The sequence below is a fragment of the Agelaius phoeniceus genome, chromosome 10, assembly GCF_051311805.1.
Source record: "Agelaius phoeniceus isolate bAgePho1 chromosome 10, bAgePho1.hap1, whole genome shotgun sequence".
NCBI lineage: Eukaryota > Metazoa > Chordata > Aves > Passeriformes > Icteridae > Agelaius > Agelaius phoeniceus.
The window spans coordinates 7,334,008-7,353,450 of NC_135274.1; the positions used below are offsets into that span (position 1 = coordinate 7,334,008).

Here is a 19,443-nt window from a genome sequence, read left to right on the forward strand (position 1 = left end):
TGTCAGGCAGAGCGAAGACAGATCCCCCCCGCCCCCATCTAAGGATTTATGGATTCTCGAGCCGCTCGGGGAGCCTTTCCCCACGGCGTGGGAGGGTGGCAGGGAGCATCCCCACGCCCAGCACTCACACAGCGGTGATGGTCGCCACAGTTTTGAGGCTTGCCGGGTTGCGGATCATTTTGTCGAGGGTGTTGACGATCTCGGTGAAGCGCGGGCGGGTGTTGCGGTCCTTCTGCCAGCAGTCCAGCATCAGCTGGTGCAGGGCGGCCGGGCAGTCCATGGGCGGCGGGAGCCGGTAGTCCTGCTCGATGGCGTTAATGACCTGAGGATGGATGAGGGAGGGGGAAAGCGGATGAAGGGATGAAGGACTCGGGGGGCTCCCTGAGCTGCTCATGCAGGCAGAGGGGCTGCAGGCAGCTGGGAAGGGAGGGCCAGCCCGGCTGATCAGCAGCCGAGGCAGCGGGAGGAGCCGAGTGCTCTCCGAGGTTAATCTCCGCTCTGATGCTCCGCGGCTGCAGTTCCTCCCAGCGGAGAGCTGCCACTCATTATCTCGGCGGATCTTGCCGGAGTACAGCAGTCACACTTCCAAAGCTCCTTCCCCGCTCGTAAACCCTCTGAACATTTTCAAAGGCCCTGCAGCTTGCTGAAGTCCAATTACCAGCCCACTGGCTTTTCTTTCCAATTTCCCTCCTTGCATCCTCTCACTCACCAGCCTGTTTCATCTCCAAACCAAGTGCTGCTGAGGCTCCAGGAAGGAGCAGAGAGCCCTTCAGGCAGGGATTTCTTTTGGAAATGAGCACCCCTTGGCCCCCAGAGCAGTGTGGATGACCCCCAGTGCTTACATCCTGGTTGGACATGTCCCAGTAGGGCCTCTCCCCGAACGACATCACCTCCCACATGACGATGCCGTAGCTCCAGACGTCGCTGGCCGAGGTGAACTTGCGGTAGGCGATGGCCTCTGGTGCTGTCCACCTGACAGGGATCTTTCCCCCCTACAGAAAAAGGAACTTCAGCTGAGAAACGTCTCCCTAGGCAGAGGAGGCTGGATGCCCACGAGTCAGGGTTAGGGCCATCCCACACACATCCCAAACCATGAATCCCTGAGGACCCCACCAAGGAGCGGGCAGGTGGCACCTGATGGGATGAGGCAGGAGCCAAAAACAACTTCATGAATGTATCTTGTACCTGCCTAAATAGCTTAGCTGAACAAAACAAATGGGTTTTTCCAAGGATTTACCCCACTGACTGACACCACCCCACTCCAGCTGCCCTGCAGGACCCAGCACACCAGTGGCCTCTCCCCAGGTCCCTTCCCAGGGAGTCACCAGGTGACAAAGCTAAGCATGACTGGGCTAGTACTTGTCACAGGTGAGGAGCCACAGGCATCCCCATCCCTTGGCCCTCAATGGAAACAAGGCTGAACTAAAAGCATCCTCTACAGATTCACCTAGGCTCCCACAGCTGCCAGAAGGTCCTTCCAGCCCTGCTTTTGGAGTGGAAGGCAAAAAGCAAAACACCTTTAAAAGCCAATGGAAAGCACATGTAGGAAAATGCCTTTGGCAGAGAGCTCCTCATTTCTCCCAAGGCTCAAAATCAGGCTCAGCATCTCAAGCCCCCCTGCCAAGCCAGGGCAGGTCCCAGGGCCAAAGGCCATGCCAAGGGCACAGGGATGAGAGGAGGAGCAGCACGCACAGAGGGATTGCTCCCTGGGAAGCTCCATAAAATAACCACAAAAAAAGCCAAGGGATAAGGAAAACCACAGACACACGGGAATTTTCTGGGGGCAGGACTGCACTGTGAATCACTTAGCACAATCATTTTCCACAGCCTTTCCGAGGACGCGTCAGCCGCTCTTGAAGGATGAATGGCAAAAAATTTGATTTGAATAACTACAAATGGAGAAATTAACTGCTAGGTTGTTTTTCCTGCCTTTTCCCCAGAGCGAAAAGCCTGCTGTGGGAGGCAGAGTGATGCAATCGCAGGCACAGCATCACTTCCCAGCTGCCGGGGAGATCTATTATGGCCCAAATTAAATAAAAACACAGATGAGATAATCTCTTTTTATCTCTGAAGGTGGGGAAAAGACTAATTCATGCCTCATCTCAGCAGCTACTGCTGGGGTCTTTGAAAGAAAAATAAAAGCTGGGTGTCTGCTCAATGTCTGCTGCCTGCAGGAAGGGTCTGGGAAGGGAGTGGGGCAGGTCTAGAACATCCCATTGAGCAGGGCAGGGACAGTGATGGGCTGTAACTGGGCCAAAACACTGAGTCAGCCTTAAAGGCATGCCCCTGGCTTTCCCATTTTGGCAGCTGGAGCCAGCCCTTGCACTTGGGCACAGCTCAGCAGCCCAAGGAACTGCTTTGGCAGGAGCTGGCGCAGCCTTGTGCCGGCACCCACCTCACACTCTTCTATTAATCCATTAGATGAGGCCAGCCTGCTACTCATCCCTGTCCCCTCTGATCATCCTTAACACCCCTCAGGGGCTCACAAGCAGGACAATGACCACAGTGGGGAGCTGGGGGTCCCCTGGGGTAGCCAGGAGCAGGGGGAGAAGAGAGTCCCTGTTACCTACAAATGAGTTAATTAAGGAAGAGAAGGACGTCTGGGGAATGGCAGAGCTCCCGTTAGGCTTGGCTCTTTGATTTATGCATGGAACAAGTTTCCAGCAGGAAAAAGCAGACCAGACCTGGAGCACTGGGGGAAGGGGTGTTAAAACACCATCGCTGTGCTGCCAGGAGTTGTGATCTCCCTGTTTTCCCTTCCTGTCTCTCCAGGGACTTCTCTGTGCACCTTTCCTCCACAGAGGAGAGGGAAGAGGCTTATCTATAAGCTGCAGAAGGCAGAACAGTGCTTAGGGAGGAGGGAGGTGGAAAACTTCTAAAAAGGAGGAAGAGAAAGGAGGGAAAAGAGGATAATTTGTGGAAACTACAGCCAGGACCTCTAGACCATGATAGACCATGAGCCTCTGTGGTGGGAACACTCATGAGGTACTCCCACCCATGGCAGACTGTACATCCAGAACCCTCCTCCCAGGTTCAGCAGGTGCAGGACACAGGGAAGAGGAGAACATCCTGCAGCAGGCACCTACCAGGGAGCTGGTGTAGGTGGGGTCAGACGTGTCATCCTGCAGGTAGCGCGAGAGGCCAAAGTCGGACACTTTGCACACCAGGTTGCTGTTGACCAGAATGTTCCTGGCAGCCAGATCTCGATGCACATAATTCATCTCTGCCAGGTACTTCATCCCAGCAGCAATCCCTCTGAGCATTCCCACCAGCTGGATCACTGTGAACTGCCCATCGTTTTGCTGCAAGCACAAAGAGCAGGCACTGGGCTGAGCATGAGACCCCACAGTGGGACCAGGGCCACTCACCCTGACCTCAGGAGGATGCTGCACCTCCCCAGAGGATCCAGCTCCCTGCCTGATTCCAGCAGAGATAAGCACCCCAAAAGACACATTTTGGACATGTACGGCACACTCCAGCCAGCTCTCAAACTAAGCAAACAGGCTGGGATTTACAAAAGGGACAAGAACATCTCATTCCCAAATCCCACAGCCCACATGGCCCCGTCTCGTGGGGCATCACAGCATCACTTCCCAGCTTCCAGGGAGATCCATTATGGCCTAAATTACCCGCAGGAAGGAGTCCAAGGCGCCGTTCTCCATGAACTCTGTTATGATCATGACTGGTCGGCTCTTGGTGACCACCCCTTCCAGGCGGATGATGTTAGGGTGGTCAAACTGGCCCATGATGCTGGCCTCGCTCAGGAAATCGCGGCGCTGCTTCTCCGAGTACCCAGCCTTGAGCGTCTTGATGGCCACGTAGATCTCCCGCTTGCCTGGCAGCTTCAGGCGCCCTTTGTACACCTCTCCAAACTCCCCTGAGAGCACAAGGTGGAAATATGTAGGTTGGAAATGACCTCCAAGATCACTGAGTCCAACCTTTGATCAATCAACACCAGAGCTACCATCTCCTCCTCTACACTAAACATTGCAAAGAGCAAGGAGTCTTTGACCAGCTGAGAAATGGCAGCGAATTCACACTTCAACAACGTTCTCCTCTACAAATCTGCCTGCCTGTCCTCTTTAAAAGGGCCAATATCTACTACTAGGGACATGTTTAGGTCTTCAACCTTCTTCAAGGTGACAGAGCCCAACATCGACACAGGCAGCCACCTGTACAAACCCCCACAAGGAGGATTTGCAGGGAAGGTGCATCGACATTTAAGGACTACCTCAAATATCCGGTGTCAGTGTTGTTAATCTCAGCTGCCTTTCTGCACATCACTTATCTTGGGGTGGGAAATAATTGGGCTGTTTACATTGCTCCTCTCTGATTTAAAATACAGAGAATGCAGGAGGGCTTTCACTTCACTAAAGCAAAACTTGCCTGTGGAGGGATTATATTTAAGCCATGTTCGCAGCCATTTTGCCTTGATGAGCAGCAAAGGCCAGGTGATACATTGCTGAACTTGATCCCAAACAAACTGACTCATTGCTTCCTCACAGCTTCCCCTCCCTGGCTTCTCACTTTCTCCTCTAAGAGTATGACACAGTTATTTAAAAATGGCAATAAAACAGCACAGATCACACACACACATACGCATGTGTGTGTATATATACATATGCAGGGGAGTATGGCACAGACTACAGTGAGGTCAAGCTTTTCTTGTTATCTCATGGAAAAGCCACATAGAAAATCCCAAGAGGCCCTGTGGTCAGCCAGTGAATACGTTCCTGGAGCCTTTCCCACCTCAGAGGAAATTTGAAAGCATGACACAACCTCATGTCCACCCTAACCCACCACAAACCCAGGAAAGCCTGATGTTTCAAGGCTTCACTGGGGCCTTCCAGGTGAAGGACCATATGTGCTCTCGCACAAAGTTGCTCCAGGTGGGTGGAGCACAGCCACACAGGAGCAGCAGAGAGGGCAGGGAAAGATGGACAGCAGGACACAGAGACCCACCTGCCCCAATGACCTCTTCAATCTTCACAAAGGACACATCAATCTCCTTGGCAAACTCTCGGACAGCTTCGTTGGGGTCCTCGTAGGTGAAGGGGTCGATGTAGATCTTCATCCCTGGAGACCCTTGTCACAGGGAAGACAGGAACAACAGCAAAAGGGAGAGAATTATAGAAACAGAGTTAATAGAATTGTTTGGGTTTATTCCATACCATCCCTCATCAGCAGGGACACCTTCCACTAAACCACTTTGCTCCAAGCCCCATCCAACCTGACCCTGAACAATGCCAGGTAGAGTGGATCCCCACGGTCTCTGGGCAGCCTGGAAAACCAACAGCAGTTGTACCATGGCCAAGAACTGGAGACCCTTCTGTCCTCACACTCTCCACTAAGTGGCTACTATCACTGTACTCACCTACCCAGACCCTTATCATCCCCTTCAGGCCACCAATTCACCCAACCCTGTCCTCCACTCCTCTCCCATTATCCTTCCTCCTTCTCCTCCACGGCAATGGGAGCAGTTACAGGCCTGAACTACAGCATGCTGGCTTTACAGTGAAGGCTTTACGAGGCTCCACGTGTTAGTGAAGAAATATTTATTTACCCAAAAAGGCCTTTGATGGCTTTGTGGCTGCTACTAAATTGACAGAGTGCAGCAATTATGACCAACAACTGGTGTGGATCTGTGAAATACAGCTTGGCCGGACGCCGGGACACGCGGGCAGTCCTGAGCCCGGGCAATGTGTGTTCACAGGACCTGGCCACGCTGCAGGGACATGCACAAAGTGGGCTCCTGCCCTTTCCCAAGGGGGACAAAACAAAAACAGGTCCCCAGATGTCCCAAATGGGTTTGCAGATGTCACATTTGGATGGCTGAGGCTTAAGGAGCTGCCAAGGGCACAGTGAGGACACAGGGCTCAGCTGCACACCTGGGTTGTGGTGCCACCCAAAAGGGACCTGCAATGGGCTGTGGTGTCCCCTGGGGAGGTCAGCTTCCTGTGCCATTTCTCACCCAAAAAGGGGACTGTAGATGGCATAGCAGCCCCTCAAGGTCATCTCTGGATGAGACCAGGAGGGACATCACTGCCCGGTCCCTTCCCCAAGGTACTTCACCCTTATAGGGATAAACAGCCCTCAGTTACACTGCTCAGGACTGTTCCAAGGCCATGATCCCATCACACCAGTGCTTCCCAGAGCCCCTGCAGAGCTGGCATACAAATGGATGCATGGACCACAGCATCAGCTCTGCACCAGGAATCTAAATCAGCTCCCAGCTGTGAAATAATTCAGGAGGAAGCATGAAAGCCTCACAGTGGGCACTGCTGGTGCCAAACAGCCACCAGGGGAGAGCTGTGGGGCACCAAGGACTCAGGAAGGACCAGGCAGGAGCATCCTCACCCCCAAGAGGGGCCTTTGGGGCAGAAGTTCTGCACCTCAGAGGCAGGGGAGGCTGCAATGAAGCCATCTGTGCATCTCCCACTTCATAAATCCCTTTATGGCTCTGTCTCATACACTTTAACTGCCCCATAAATTCTTTTACAAGAGCAGCTGATGCTCCAGCCAGGATTACAAAGGGATTTACAGGATCGTAACGGAGACTAGCTCACTGATCAAAATATTGAAAGAACAGAGGAGAAAACAATGCCCAAGTTTCCTCTTCCCTGTCAACACAGGCTGGTTTTCAAATACCTTCTGATGTGTCCATAGGCTCAGTAATCACCAGGATGAGCTCCCCCCTCATCCTCATCCCATCCAAAATGAGAGATTGGGCACCTAAACCCACTCCTCATCTCTGCCAATATCAGCCCCCAGCTCATCATTCCCACACCAGCAAAAGCTGGGTGAAATTCCAGGTACTGGAGCACATCACCAAAAGCACCCATTGTGAACCCACCTGCAAAGAGCTCTGTGCTCTTAAAATCATCCCAAGAATCCTGAAAACTGGATTAGGCCATTTTTCACTACCACAGACAAGGGCAAATTTTTTATCACTCTTTAAAAGTTGAAGTGCTCTGCACCATGACCCTGACTCCAGTGGCCAATTCCTTCTGGCATCACATTTCCTTGGCAATAAACATCATGGGGACAGAGAAAAACCCTTCCTGTTGAACTGCTGGTGCTTCAACAGGGTGTTTTTTTTCTCTTTCCCCCAATCTCAAAGCTCCCAGTGAAGCAATGGAAAAGATAAACCACAAAAAATTACACCCTGAGAGACCCCATCTCACCCCAAAGTCCACTTGGAGCACTCTGCCAGCAGCAGGTGATCCCAGGGGGCTGCAGGAGGGATGGCAGAGCTGTGCTGGGAGGCTGTAATTGCTGTGCCACTGAACACATGGTGATTTGTTCCAGAGGATGCTCTCATTACTCCATTAGTTGCTCACCACAAATTTCCCACCTGTTTTGCTCTGCACTGTCAGAGTGCCCAGAGGCTCACTAACCTTGACAGGGTACTGCTGGCACCCTGGATTTCTGACACCAGTCATCACAGCCCCCAGGTTTAGAAACACAGGACAGGCACATGATGCAATTGCTTCCCTACCTAGGTTGAGCATCCTGAATTTTGGTGTGCTTGGAGCCAGCTAGGGATGCATGTGTAGTAGGGAATGCTTCAAAACAGGGGGAAAATGTGAAAAACCAGTCAGTCTGCAGCCTAATGTGAGTTTATCCATCAGGCATCAAATTAACCTTGCCCTGCACCCCACAGTGCAGCAATGTGGAGAAAAGAGGGAGGAAAAGCACAGGTCTGTCATCACCCAGTGATGTTTGGAAAACAGTTTATTGCTTCCCAGGAGGTTCAGGGCCCCCCAAAGTGCTTCCACCATGTTGGGAGGGATCAGTGTGATGCCAAGAGGGTCTAAAGAGATCCAGTGTGCTTTGCTCTCTTGGCTGGGCTCTCCTGCTCGTCTCCACTCCCTCTTTAGCTCTCTCCAGCCCTCCTGTTCTTCTCAGCCAGGCCAATTGCTCCATCCCCATTCCTCCCCTCTGCTCACCCATACTGTTCCCTGCCTTCCCACCCATCCTTCCTCCATCCCTGCATCCCACACCTCTTTCCCCCAAGGAGGCACCCAGGACCAAGATGGTTCTTCCACAAGCAAACTGCACCTGGGAAGCGACTCTAGGAGAGCAAAAATGGGATTTACATCCCACAGGGATGGGGATGGAACCAGCACACACCAGGAAAATCCTGCCCCCCAAAGCTGCTGCTTTATTTTCATTTGCAGTGCTGGCTCCTGGAGGGGCACCAGAGCAGGCATTACACACAAATACATCAGGAATTAATTCTGGTGCACAGCTCCACCAGCCACAGGTCTCCTAGGAAAAGCTCAGGCTCTCCTAATTGTTTGCCAAGGGAATCAGCAGCCCAAAGCCAGTTAAACATTCCCAGTCACTGGCTGCACATCCTTTCCAGAGCAAGGAAGAGAGCAAGCATCAGCCACACAGGCAGGACAGCAGCAATGCCAGCAACCTCATGCTCCCAAAATCCAGAATCCCTCTAACAGCTCAGCATCAATCCAGACCCAGGCAGAGCCCATGGCAGGAGATCAAGGACTCACCTTCCCTCTGAACACCACCTTTCACCCTTCTTTTCTCCTCTGGGAGTCTTCACAGCACTGTCTCCCCATCCCTTGTCCCCTGACCTACCCCAAATCCATCATCATTCCCCAGATCCCTCCTGCTACTCTTCCACCCACAGTACTGCACCACTGCAGCACACCCTCCCCACACCCTGACAGACACATGTGGACATCTCCACTCCCACCCTTGGGTCCTGTCCATCTGCCATGGGGCTCCCACCACCCCACGGTCCCCTTGGAAGGGGAGGAGTGGGGCAATGCCAGGTGCAGGTTTGGGAGCGTCTCCCATCTGCTTTTCCCACTTTCCCTGCTCACCTCTGCCGGTGCTGTAGTGCTGCAGTTTGTCACTGTACACGGCCTCCTTGCTGTAGGCACGCTTCCTGGGAGAACAGGGGAGACAACAGCCAGGATTCAGGCAGCAGCAGCTGCTGGTGGCCCAAACCACTGCCCTGCCACCAGCACCCCATGAGCAGTGGCATCATGCTGCTGCCTCTGGCCACATGGGTCCCCCATCCACCCCTCCCACCCCTAATCTGCACCTTAGCACCTCCCCCTTCCAGGGACACTGATCCCACAGGGACCCACCTGCTGCAGACGATGGAAATGGCCACCAGGGAGACGATGAAGACCACCCCAGCTGCTGCAGAGCCCGCGATCAGGGGCAGCTGCTCTCTCAGCTCTGACTTGTAATCATCTGGGAGGGAAGAGGGACAGGGTCAGTCCTCCCTGGCACCTCATGGAGTGAGAGCAGCCCTTGGGAAGGGGGAAGGGATCCCCTCTGATCCCAAGGGTGCTGCTCCCAAGGGGGATCCAGGCAGGGGGGTCAGCTGAGGCGGGGGATGAACCAGTGCTGTGTTGCACTGCTGTATGCTTGGCTCATACTCCTTTCCCTTAAAGGCAGAGGAGAGAAGATTCTGGAAATAACATCAGACCAATGTGCATGGGCCCAGTTTCCCAAAGGTGGCTTTGTCCATGGCTTTGGCATTTCTCTTTCCTCAATAAATTCATTTATGTAGCAACCTGATCTACCAGAAGGTGTCTCTGCACATGGCAGGGGGCTGGAACAAGATGAGCTTTAGGGTCTCTTCCAACCCAAACCTTTTTGAGACTATGATTTAAACCTGTTGGCCACTTAGACCAATTCTAACATGGGGTCTCACAGACACAAAATACCTACAAGTTGTAGGAGAGGAGGAGAACACCATTAATAACCAAGCCAGCCAGAGAATGCTGTGCCAAGACTTCACCCAGATCAGACATCAGAGAGTTCACACAAATGATATCAAAGCTCATACAATGGTGAACTTTGGGAGTGAGGCTCAGGAAAACCTGGGAACCCTCGCCACAGGCCTCCTTGTAGGTTTTAATATCTCAAAATTTGCAAAGCCATGGTACCCACAGCATCCTTTCCCCACCAAGCATCCCTTGGAACCTCCTTTGTCTGCTCAGCCACTCCCTGCATCCTTCAGCAGCAGGCTGGGGTGAAAGCCAAGGTGGCACCAGGAGGACTGGACATGCCTGGGGGAACCCCCAAAAAGCTACAGGCACCCTCCATGTGTCTCCCCCATTTTTCCCTGCCTCATCACTGGTGTGGGTACTCTCAACAGGCAGTATCCAGCAGATCCCACATTCCTGGGGCTTCTGTAGCATTCCAGAAATAAACCTCTCTCCAATGCCCCATCAAGGTCTACCAGGTTGTGCCACAAGCCACATGCAAGGGTTAAAATAAAACTCATCCAAAAGAAAGCATTTAGCACCCTTTTATCTGTACTTTCTACTCTGCAGTTAATTACTGGCAACTAGATTTATCTCTTGCATGCTGCTTAAATCCTGAGAAATTCTCATCTAACAATCAATTATTATTTAATAAGCTACACAATCCATTCTTATTAAATTTCAATTAATTGCTTATTTGAGGCAGGATTTTTCTTCTCGCTTCTCTAATCCTGAATATTTGAGGCATTGGAGGGGGGTTTATTACCATTTCCTTCCCTTTGGTCACCCAGCATGGTTTTCCTCTTCCCACCCTAGCTGGCACTCGACATGAATGCATGCTTGGGGTGACCCGTTTTAGGAAAGAAGAAAAGATTTAAGGAAGACAGGCAGTGAGGCTGGGAGCCATGGATATCACCTAAGCAGAGAAGGAACCACACCAGCAGCAACAGGGAACAGGCTCTCAGCTGCCCCAGGGGTAGGAGGATGTAGCAGTTTTGGTTCACTAATTTAAGACTTCCCCCATTTTAAAATTTCCCTAAATTCACTAATTTCACTTCTCTAAGTTTCCTTCCATTCCAAACCATGACACAGGACCTGCTTCATTCACCAACTTCTGGATAAGTCCTGAAGCTGGGATTAATGGAAAACACTCCCATGAGTAGCAGTTTCTAAAGGAAGCCAGTGTTTGTGGTGCAGGGAAAGGCTGGGGCCAGAAGAAGCCATGAAGGTCATGAGCTGGCCCAACACACCCCTTTGGCATGGGAAATCAGCTTTCAGATGGGTCTGACCACCCCAGCTTTGCCCTGATGGCTCAGAGGGACTCCAAGTATCCCAGACCCTTCCTCCAAGGGTCTACAACCCTCCTCCCACCCCACCACACCGTGCCAGACTCACAGCTGGTGCCAGGGGCTTCTGTCCCCACAGCTCAAGGCAGCAGAGACAGAAATAAATAGCGGGGGAAAACCTGGAGCCAGGAGAGTGAGAGCGGATCCCTCCTCCCGCTGGCGGTTCACGAGAGACCGCCATAAATCACCCAGCTCCTGCCACGCTGCCTGCTGGGACAGAGCTTTGTGTGCACAGGCTCCTTCAGTCCCACCAGAGCACATGGAGACACTGCCGTGCTGCTGGGACAGAGCTTTGTGTACACAGGCTCCTTCAGTCCCACCAGAGCACGTGGAGACACTGCCATGCTGCTGGGACAGAGCTCTGTGTACACAGGCTCCTTCAGTCCCACCAGAGCATGTGGAGACACTGCCGTGCTGCTGGGACAGAGCTTTGTGCACACAAGCTCCTTCAATCCCACCAGAGCACATGGAGACACCACCACATTGCTGGGACAGAGCTTTGTGCACAGAAGCTCCTTCCATCCCACCAGAGCACGAGGCTGGAGCATCTCCATGCCACTGGGACAGAGCTTTGTGCACACAAGCTCCTTGAATCCCACCAGAGCACGAGGCTGGAGCAGCCCACGCCGCGGTGCGGCCGCACTCACCGTCAGTGAGGGTCTGGAAGCACATCTTGCCGCTGTACTTGCCGTAGCCGGCCACGGTGCGGGCGCGCACCTGCACCACGTAGACCATGCCGGGCCGCAGCCCCTCCAGCCGCGCCGTGTTCGTCTGGCTGCGCGCCATGGACGAGTTGTACTCGTTGTGGTCCTGTGGGCACCCGAGAGAGAGCCACCCTCAGTGGGACAGGGACAGCGGGAGGGCAACCCAGCTGTCCCTGCTGAGGGCAGGGATGGGGCTTGGCTGCAGGGGGATAAGGGAGAGGCTCTGGTTCTGCTTCAGAAGTATCCCTGACCCAGAGGATCCCACGGGAAAGGCTGGGAGAATTGGGATTGTTCAGCCTTGGAGAAGGCTTTGGGGTGACCTAATTGTGGCCTTACAGTACCTGAAGGGAGCTGCAAGGAGGATAGGGATGGACTATTTATAGGGATCTGGAGTGACAGGACAAGGGGGAATGGCTTCCCACTGACAGAGAGTACATTTAAGCTGGATATTCAGAAGAGATTCTCCCTGTGAGGGTAGTGAGGCCCTGGCACAGGCTGCCCAGAGCAGCTGTGGCTGCCACTGGATCCCTGGAAGTGTCCAAAGCCAGGTTGGATGGGGCTTGGAGCAACCTGGGATAGTGGAAGGTGTCCCTGCCTGTGTCAGGGGGTGGAACAAGATGAGTTTCAAGGTCCTTTCAACCCAGGACATTCTATAATTTTATGAAACAGGACCCACGAGGAACTGGGGAGGCCCCTGCAGCATGTACCTCCCAGGCAGCCCCCTGATCCCACCAGAGCAGGGAGCATGGAATAGCAGAGGGAAACAATAAGATCATCCAGAGCAAAAATAATTTATGAACAACAGATTCCTCCTCTTCAAATGACTGACGTCCTTGTGCATTTCAGAAACATCCCACAGTTATGGAAACCTCATGTCCCTGCCCACAGCACGGGGGCTGGAACTGAACGATCTTTAAGGTCTCTTCCAACCCAAACCATTCTGTGATTCCACTAAACTCCATAATGTGCCCTACGAGACCCTGCTCAAGCAGGATCAAGGGCAACTCTCTGCTGACATCCCAGTCCCTGCAGTCCTGCTCTGCTGGCACAGGTCCTTGGCCTAAACCTTGCTGGAAACCTCATGTGTCTCCAATGTCATTTTTTACCACATTCCCCAGTGCTTTGCTGGTAAGAGGCTGCTGGTGAGATCATCTAATTATTCATACTTAGAGGAATTCATTAGAGCTGGCGAGACACAGGAGAGCTGGAACAGCTTGGGCCAGGCACGGTTCATCACAGGGCTTGGAAGCGTGTCCCCTGCAGGACAGGACAGCTGCCAGGGACAGGACCGGTGGCAGGCAGTGACCCAGGGCAGGGACAACCTCTATAACCTTCCCTGGTCCTCTCCAACCCCCTCCCCTCCTTCTGATGCCATCCCCATCATTCAGGTCCCTTCTCATCCTAGCAAACACCAGAGCCAAGGTGGCCACAGGCACTGATGTGCTGGACAAATGCTGCCACAGGGAAGGAACGGCTCAGGTTGGACAGGGCTCTGAGCAACCCAACCTAGGGAGAGGTGTCCTATGGCAGGGGGGTGGAACTAGCTGACCTTTAAGGTCCTTTCCAACTCAAGCTGCTCTGTGATTTAGCATCTGCAATCACAACTCACTCCCACCTTCTGCAGGCAGCTCAGGCAACCTGCTGCCTGTCCAGAGCCTGTCTCAGAGCCCATTGCTGCTGCCCCTGCCCCCATGCCCCAGCCCAGCCCCAGAGCAGGGCTCCCCCAGGCTCACCGGGGCCGGCCTGGAGCCCACGGTGCTGCCCACGTCGGGCGTGCAGATGCGGCTCAGCTTCTCGTAGTAGCGGATCTCGTAGTCCAGGATGATCCCGTTGGGCTGCTCAGGCTGGGGCCAGGACAGAGTGATGCTCCTCATGGTGGCACTCACCTGGTGCATGATGGGCACGGTGGAGGGGGCTGCCAAGGAAGCAGGGAGAGAGGGAAAATTAACGGAGAGGGGTAGGAAAATGGCCTTGAGAGGGGGGAAATCCCCACGGCATCCCAAATCTCCCATGCCTGTGGCTGGCTTCCCCATGGGACCAGCTCACTCATTAGCAGTGGGAAGACTGCATCTCAGCAGCTTTACATGGAAGCAGAGCAGCAAGTCACTGAGGGAATTCTGCTATTTAAACCAACTGCTCCTTTTAATTAGGGGCTTGGAAATCCTTGGTGTTCCTTCTCCGTGGGACTGCTTGCTCCAAGGATGTCTCCCATGGTGGGAGCGACACAGCAAAGCTCTCCCCAGTGGGGCAAACCAAGGTTTGGTGACAGGGTCCAGCTCTGTGTGACATCTTTTGCTCTAACAGCCTCTCTGGGGAGCCAGCACTCAGCAGCCAGGGAGCTGTGCCACAGCTGCCACCCCACACACTCTCAGAAATAGGATGTGGGAGCAAAAATCTGCCCACCCTGAGGACAGTGACAGGGAACCAGGGCAGGGACACCCCAGCCCAGCTTTGGCTCCAGAGAAGCTGCTGGGGCTGCTCTTAGGGGCTCTCAGGGGATGCTCATCCTCAGCACCCAAATGTGCTTCTCCCAGTAAAACAGCAACACTGTCCTTCAACCATTAGAGACACTGAGCCACCAAACCAGTCAGGAGACCCTTTCCAAATGCTTTGTGCCCTCCAAGCTATATTCATAAGGGGCAGAGCCAGCCAGTACAGCCCTAATCCTGCACTTAATCCTTTCAGAAGAAAAGTATCCAAGTCTGTCCACAGTCAAAGGGGCACTGGCATGTCCTGTCCACAGAGTCAGCTCCCAGTCCAGCCATCTCTGCCCTCCTCCTCCCCCTCACCATCCCTACAGTGCTGGGCAGGGAAAATTCTTCCCCTCTGTGAATCCAAGGAATACCTGAACCCAGCACAACCTGCCTGGGGCATGGGATCATGCCATGGAGAGAATCAGGGGGTGGCAGGAGCCCAGCTTCTCATGGTTCCAGTGGAAGATGTGGGTAGTTCAGCACTGCCTTTGTTTACCCAGAATACTTAATCCTATATTATTTTTTTAATCTCTCCACATCTGCTCCAGGAATTTGCTCATGGGCTGAAATTAACCACTCAGATTGACTGCTGTTTTATTAACTCCCATTAGTTTGGATGGGGCTGGGGAAATGGTTGGAAAAACCCTCTGCAAAGCCAGAGATTTTAGAGGGAGAGCACCAATGCCCTGGATATCCCTGGTGAATTTCCATCAGGTTACCCCACAGCCCAGCGTTTTCATGTTTGCAATCAGCCTTTGCAAGACAAACAGGGACCACTAGGGTACAGACAGACAGATGAGGGTGACCTGGCTGTTCCCAGCTCTCCATGATGGGAGAAGAGCTAAGAAACACCCCAAAATCCACCTCAGGAAAAAAAAAAGCCTGGAAACAAGAGGCAGGTTTGGCTGCACGTGGTTCAGCAGACAGCGATGCCAGCCAGGCACAAGTGTAGATTTGTATTCCCTGGAGCCAGGAGACTGAAATATTTACACTGGTTAACACTGAAATATTTACACTGAAATATTTACACCAGGTTTCTCCATTGTGCTATCCAGAGGGAGCAGGATGGCTAAGGCTGCCTGCCCTGGCACAAAGCAGGAATTCCCATTCCCTTTTTAAAGCCAGAGCACTTGGGTTTCCATCCCCTCTGATCCTCATAGCAGCCCAGGACCAGTTGCTCCCTTGTCATCTGCACACCCACTCCCTCAGCATCCCTGTTTGACCCAGAGCTGCTCATTCAGCTCCTGATGCCTGACTGGGGAGAGGAAAGGGAGCCTGGAAAAGAAGACAAGAGGAAAATGATGGGAGAGGGATGTGCCAGAGGAGACAGAGCCTGGACTCAGCCCCAGGATGCTGCTCCCTCTGTGCTGTAACACAGTCAGACAGTGTTTCAAGGCTGGATTCACCCCATCTCCCTTCTCCCAACTGGAAAAACAGTGATGCCATTTCATCCCCAAGCAATCTAGAGGGGGATAGAAGCAGGTATCAGATAACCCTCCTACCCTGCCCAGGGCACAGGCATCCCTTCCCTATCCCCATTCCTCTTCCTCCCTCTTCTCCTGGCCTTTCTCCCCATTCAGGGCCAGGGGCACCACAGCCATCACAGACCCTCACATGCTGGGAGCTTTTCCTTTTGGACACAGAGCTGGCAGCCAGCACCAGGACAGCCAAACTCCCCGGCACCACCGGGACTCACCAGCCTGGTTGGTGGTGATGTTGACGGAGACGTGCTGCTGAGGGAAGGGGCTCTTGCTGGACACGCCATTGACAGCCTGGATCTCGAAGGTGTAGGGGGTGTGAGCCCAGAGGTTGCTGATGAAGACGCGGGTGTCGGTGAGCCCCAGCTGGCGGGGCACGAAGTCCACGTTGTCGTCGCAGCGGGAGCAGGCGCGCCGGTCCGAGCGGCACTTCTTGCACACGATGTTGTAGGTGACGTCGTCCCGGCCGCCCGTCTCCCGCGGCGGGTGCCACTCCAGGATGATGGACGTCTCGTTGACGATGGAGATGACGTTGCGGGGGCCGGATGGGACACCTGTGGGGAAGGAGAGGCACTGAGACAGGTCCTTGGCCTCCCATGGAGGCTCCAGCACAGGGAAGGACACCCCAGGGCTCTGCTCCTCCCACAGGAGGGATTTGGTGTCCACAGCTTGGCTTAGCTCAGGATCAACTTCCCACATTGGCAACACCAACCACCTGTACTGCAAACAAGTTTCCCAGATGGAGACGACAACTCCTGTGGTATATTTGGGGTCCCCTATCATGGGGAGGAAAGATGAATCTGACTCCATGTTCTTAGAAGGCTAATTTATTATTTTATGATATTATATTATATTATATTAAAGAATGCTATACTAAAACTATACTAAAGAATAGAGAAAGGATACTCACAGAAGGCTTAACAAGATACTAATGAAAAACTCGTGACTCTCTCCAGAGCCCCAACACAGCTGGACCCTGATTGGTCAATAAGTCAAAACAATTCACATGAAACCAATCAAACAACCACCTGTTAAATGATAAACAATGTCCAAACATTCCAAAGCAGCAAAACACAGGAGAAGCAAATCAGATAAATATTGTTTTCATTTTTCTCTGAGGCTTCTCAGCTTCCCAGGAGAAGAAATCCTGGCAAAGGGATTTTTCAGAAAATATGATGGCAACAAACTCCCATGCAACAAACCCTCTTAAGCCTCCAAAAAAACTCCATGAGGAATGCACACAGATCCATCCATGAAGTTGGACCCATTTTAATCCCACCAGGAGATGCTGAGATAACTGCAGTGCTCACATGGAGAAGCACCTCGAGCAGATTATCCCAGCAAGAGAAAAATCACTTAGCCAGCACCATGGAGAACCAGAGAAGCAGCAGGAGAAGAGAGAGTCAAAAATGGAAAGTGGTTATTAAGGGTTCAATATCTCAAGTTGGAAACCTGGGAATGTCCCAGCATGGAGGAAAGCCAGCACCACTCCATAGTTTGCAAGCAGCTCCCATGTTGGACAAGAGATGAAAATTGCATTGATCAAAGCTGCCAGGAGCCATTGCAAATGCTCCAGAGGATGGGAATTGAATGCAGCTCCAATTGCAAACGCTGCTGGATTGGGGCTGCAGTCCCTTCAGGAGGAAGCCAGGAGAGCAGCACTGAGGTACAAACACACAACAGCACAGACCCAGGGAAGGATTTGGGGTCAGCCAGGATGGCTCCACAGCCAAAACCACGAAACTCAGCTGTTTGGTTATATTAAATAAGGGAAGCAAGGAATTCCTGATGCTGGCTGGGCTGGGGGCTGCACCTCCAAGAAAGAAAAAGGACTTTGCCATGATACAGGGAGCAATAAAAATGATGGAGGACTTGACCTGCAAGGAAGGGTTAAGAGAGAGAAGCACACTCTGTCTTGGGGAAACCCATTCCATGGGAGCCCTCCTTGTGTGTGTGTGTGTGTGTGCCAGGGAACATCGTTAGGGCTGAGGATAAATCAGCCCTGTTGAGTGGCCAGGGATGGGCTGGACAGGGACAGATTCATCAGCACCATGGTGACGTGGCTGGTGGGATGGAGAGGTCATTCTGCATGGAGACACTCTGGGAGCTGCTCTAAGCTGCTGCCGTGGATAATGCGGATGAAAGATTTTGCTGAAATTCCCAGAGAAATGACAGCCTTAAAAACAAGATAATAATATTCCATTCCCTTTAACCTTTTTCCTCTTTAGGAGTAAAAGTGTCTGTCATGGAGCAGCCAGCATCCTTGTTGGAAAGGGTTTTCCTGTACCTGAGGCACCACAGTATTGCCAGGCTGCCAATGTCAAAGAGCATTACAGGAGGGTTGTAGGGGCCACAGGAGGGACAGAGCACAGAGAAGGACCTTGATTCCCCAAGGGAAAAGACTGCAGGACTCACAGAGGCTCAACGGGATCAATATGAGTGAGTTACCCCCAAAAATCTGCAACCTGTCTCACCAGCCTTAATCCAAATCCTCCCTCCACACCTTAAGCAGTTAATATATTTTCAAGAAAAAGGAAAAAAACCCTGTATTTGTTCCCCTTCCCAGCAAACTGCTGCCTCCCCATATTCCTCCCACTTTAATTGCAGCCCCTTCCCTCCCCTGCAGGGGCCCAGGAACTGCAGGGATCACCCTTGGAAGGGTTCCATTCCAGGGCACAGCCAGCAGCTCCACAATGTTATGTACTCCTCTGACACAGAGAAACTTTGTGGGTGAACAGATGGCACCTCAGATTGGAGCACTACAAAATCAAGCACTTACGAGAAGAAATAAAAATCAGCAAAGAGACTTTTTTCCTATATTCCTATAGCACAGCACTGTTATAAATCAGTTATGTAATGAGGCATAATAAAGATCTGTAGATTATCTGTAGTTGTGCAACCTGCTGAATACCTGTATGAGAGCTCAGGTGATCCAGCAAAACACACAAATCCTTTCCCTGTTTCCTTGATGTGTGCTCTGGGCACTTCCCAGTATGGAGGTTCTGGAGCATCCGTGTGCTAAAGCTCCATGACAGGCTGGTTGAAGGGCCTGGAGTGTATCTGGAGGGGATTGAGGCCTGAGTTTCCAGCAGGCTGAAGAGCACAGCAGCTCTTTCCTCTCTCCTGGGCTCTTTTCCCACCAAAAGACAGGCTGGAGGACACTGCTGCCGTGCCAGGCAGCTCGGGCAGGCAGCCGAGCAGCGACGCATCGCTGAATACCAATGCTTAATGCAGCCTTTCCCCTATTAAAAAATACTCCATCTGCAAGACTATGAACAAGACAGCCAGAGCAGATAACTTTAAATCCTCATTTATCTTGAGGACTATCTCCCTGCCATCGCCACCGCTGCCTGGCTGATGTATGAATCCCAGAGCCTGCCAGTAAGGCGGGATGTGGAGCCACCCCATCCCTCCACCTTGCCCACCCAGCTGCGCTCTTCCTCCCATCCACAGTGGGACAGGGGGGGAGAAAATACAACAAACTCTGCATGGATTGAGACTTGATCCCTGCTGCTGCCCCAGGAGGGAGGGGAGTGTTGGGAAGGATGAAAGTTTGACAAGAAAGTCTCACAGACATGTATGCTTAGCAGAAAGATTTTTAAATGTAGAGTCTGATGAAGGAATAGAGGTGGAAGCAAGTTTTGATATAGAAGAAAAGAATTGCTGAGCCAGTCTTACTGGCTAACCAAGGA

At 52.6% G+C, this 19,443-nt stretch overlaps 1 protein-coding gene across 1 annotated transcript in view; it reads right to left on the minus strand.

Annotated features, from left to right (window-relative positions):
- Positions 1–19,443, minus strand: part of EPHB1 (EPH receptor B1) — a 79,779-nt gene that overhangs the window by 11,181 nt on the left and 49,155 nt on the right. The window contains exons 5-14 of the mRNA XM_077183746.1: positions 15,970–16,305; positions 13,533–13,714; positions 11,743–11,905; positions 9,120–9,228; positions 8,850–8,914; positions 4,963–5,085; positions 3,630–3,877; positions 3,087–3,302; positions 843–992; positions 129–322 (exon numbers count right to left, since the gene is read on the minus strand). Coding sequence (XP_077039861.1) covers positions 129–322; positions 843–992; positions 3,087–3,302; positions 3,630–3,877; positions 4,963–5,085; positions 8,850–8,914; positions 9,120–9,228; positions 11,743–11,905; positions 13,533–13,714; positions 15,970–16,305 — 1,786 coding nt within the window. The remainder of the gene's footprint in view (positions 1–128; positions 323–842; positions 993–3,086; positions 3,303–3,629; positions 3,878–4,962; positions 5,086–8,849; positions 8,915–9,119; positions 9,229–11,742; positions 11,906–13,532; positions 13,715–15,969; positions 16,306–19,443) is intronic.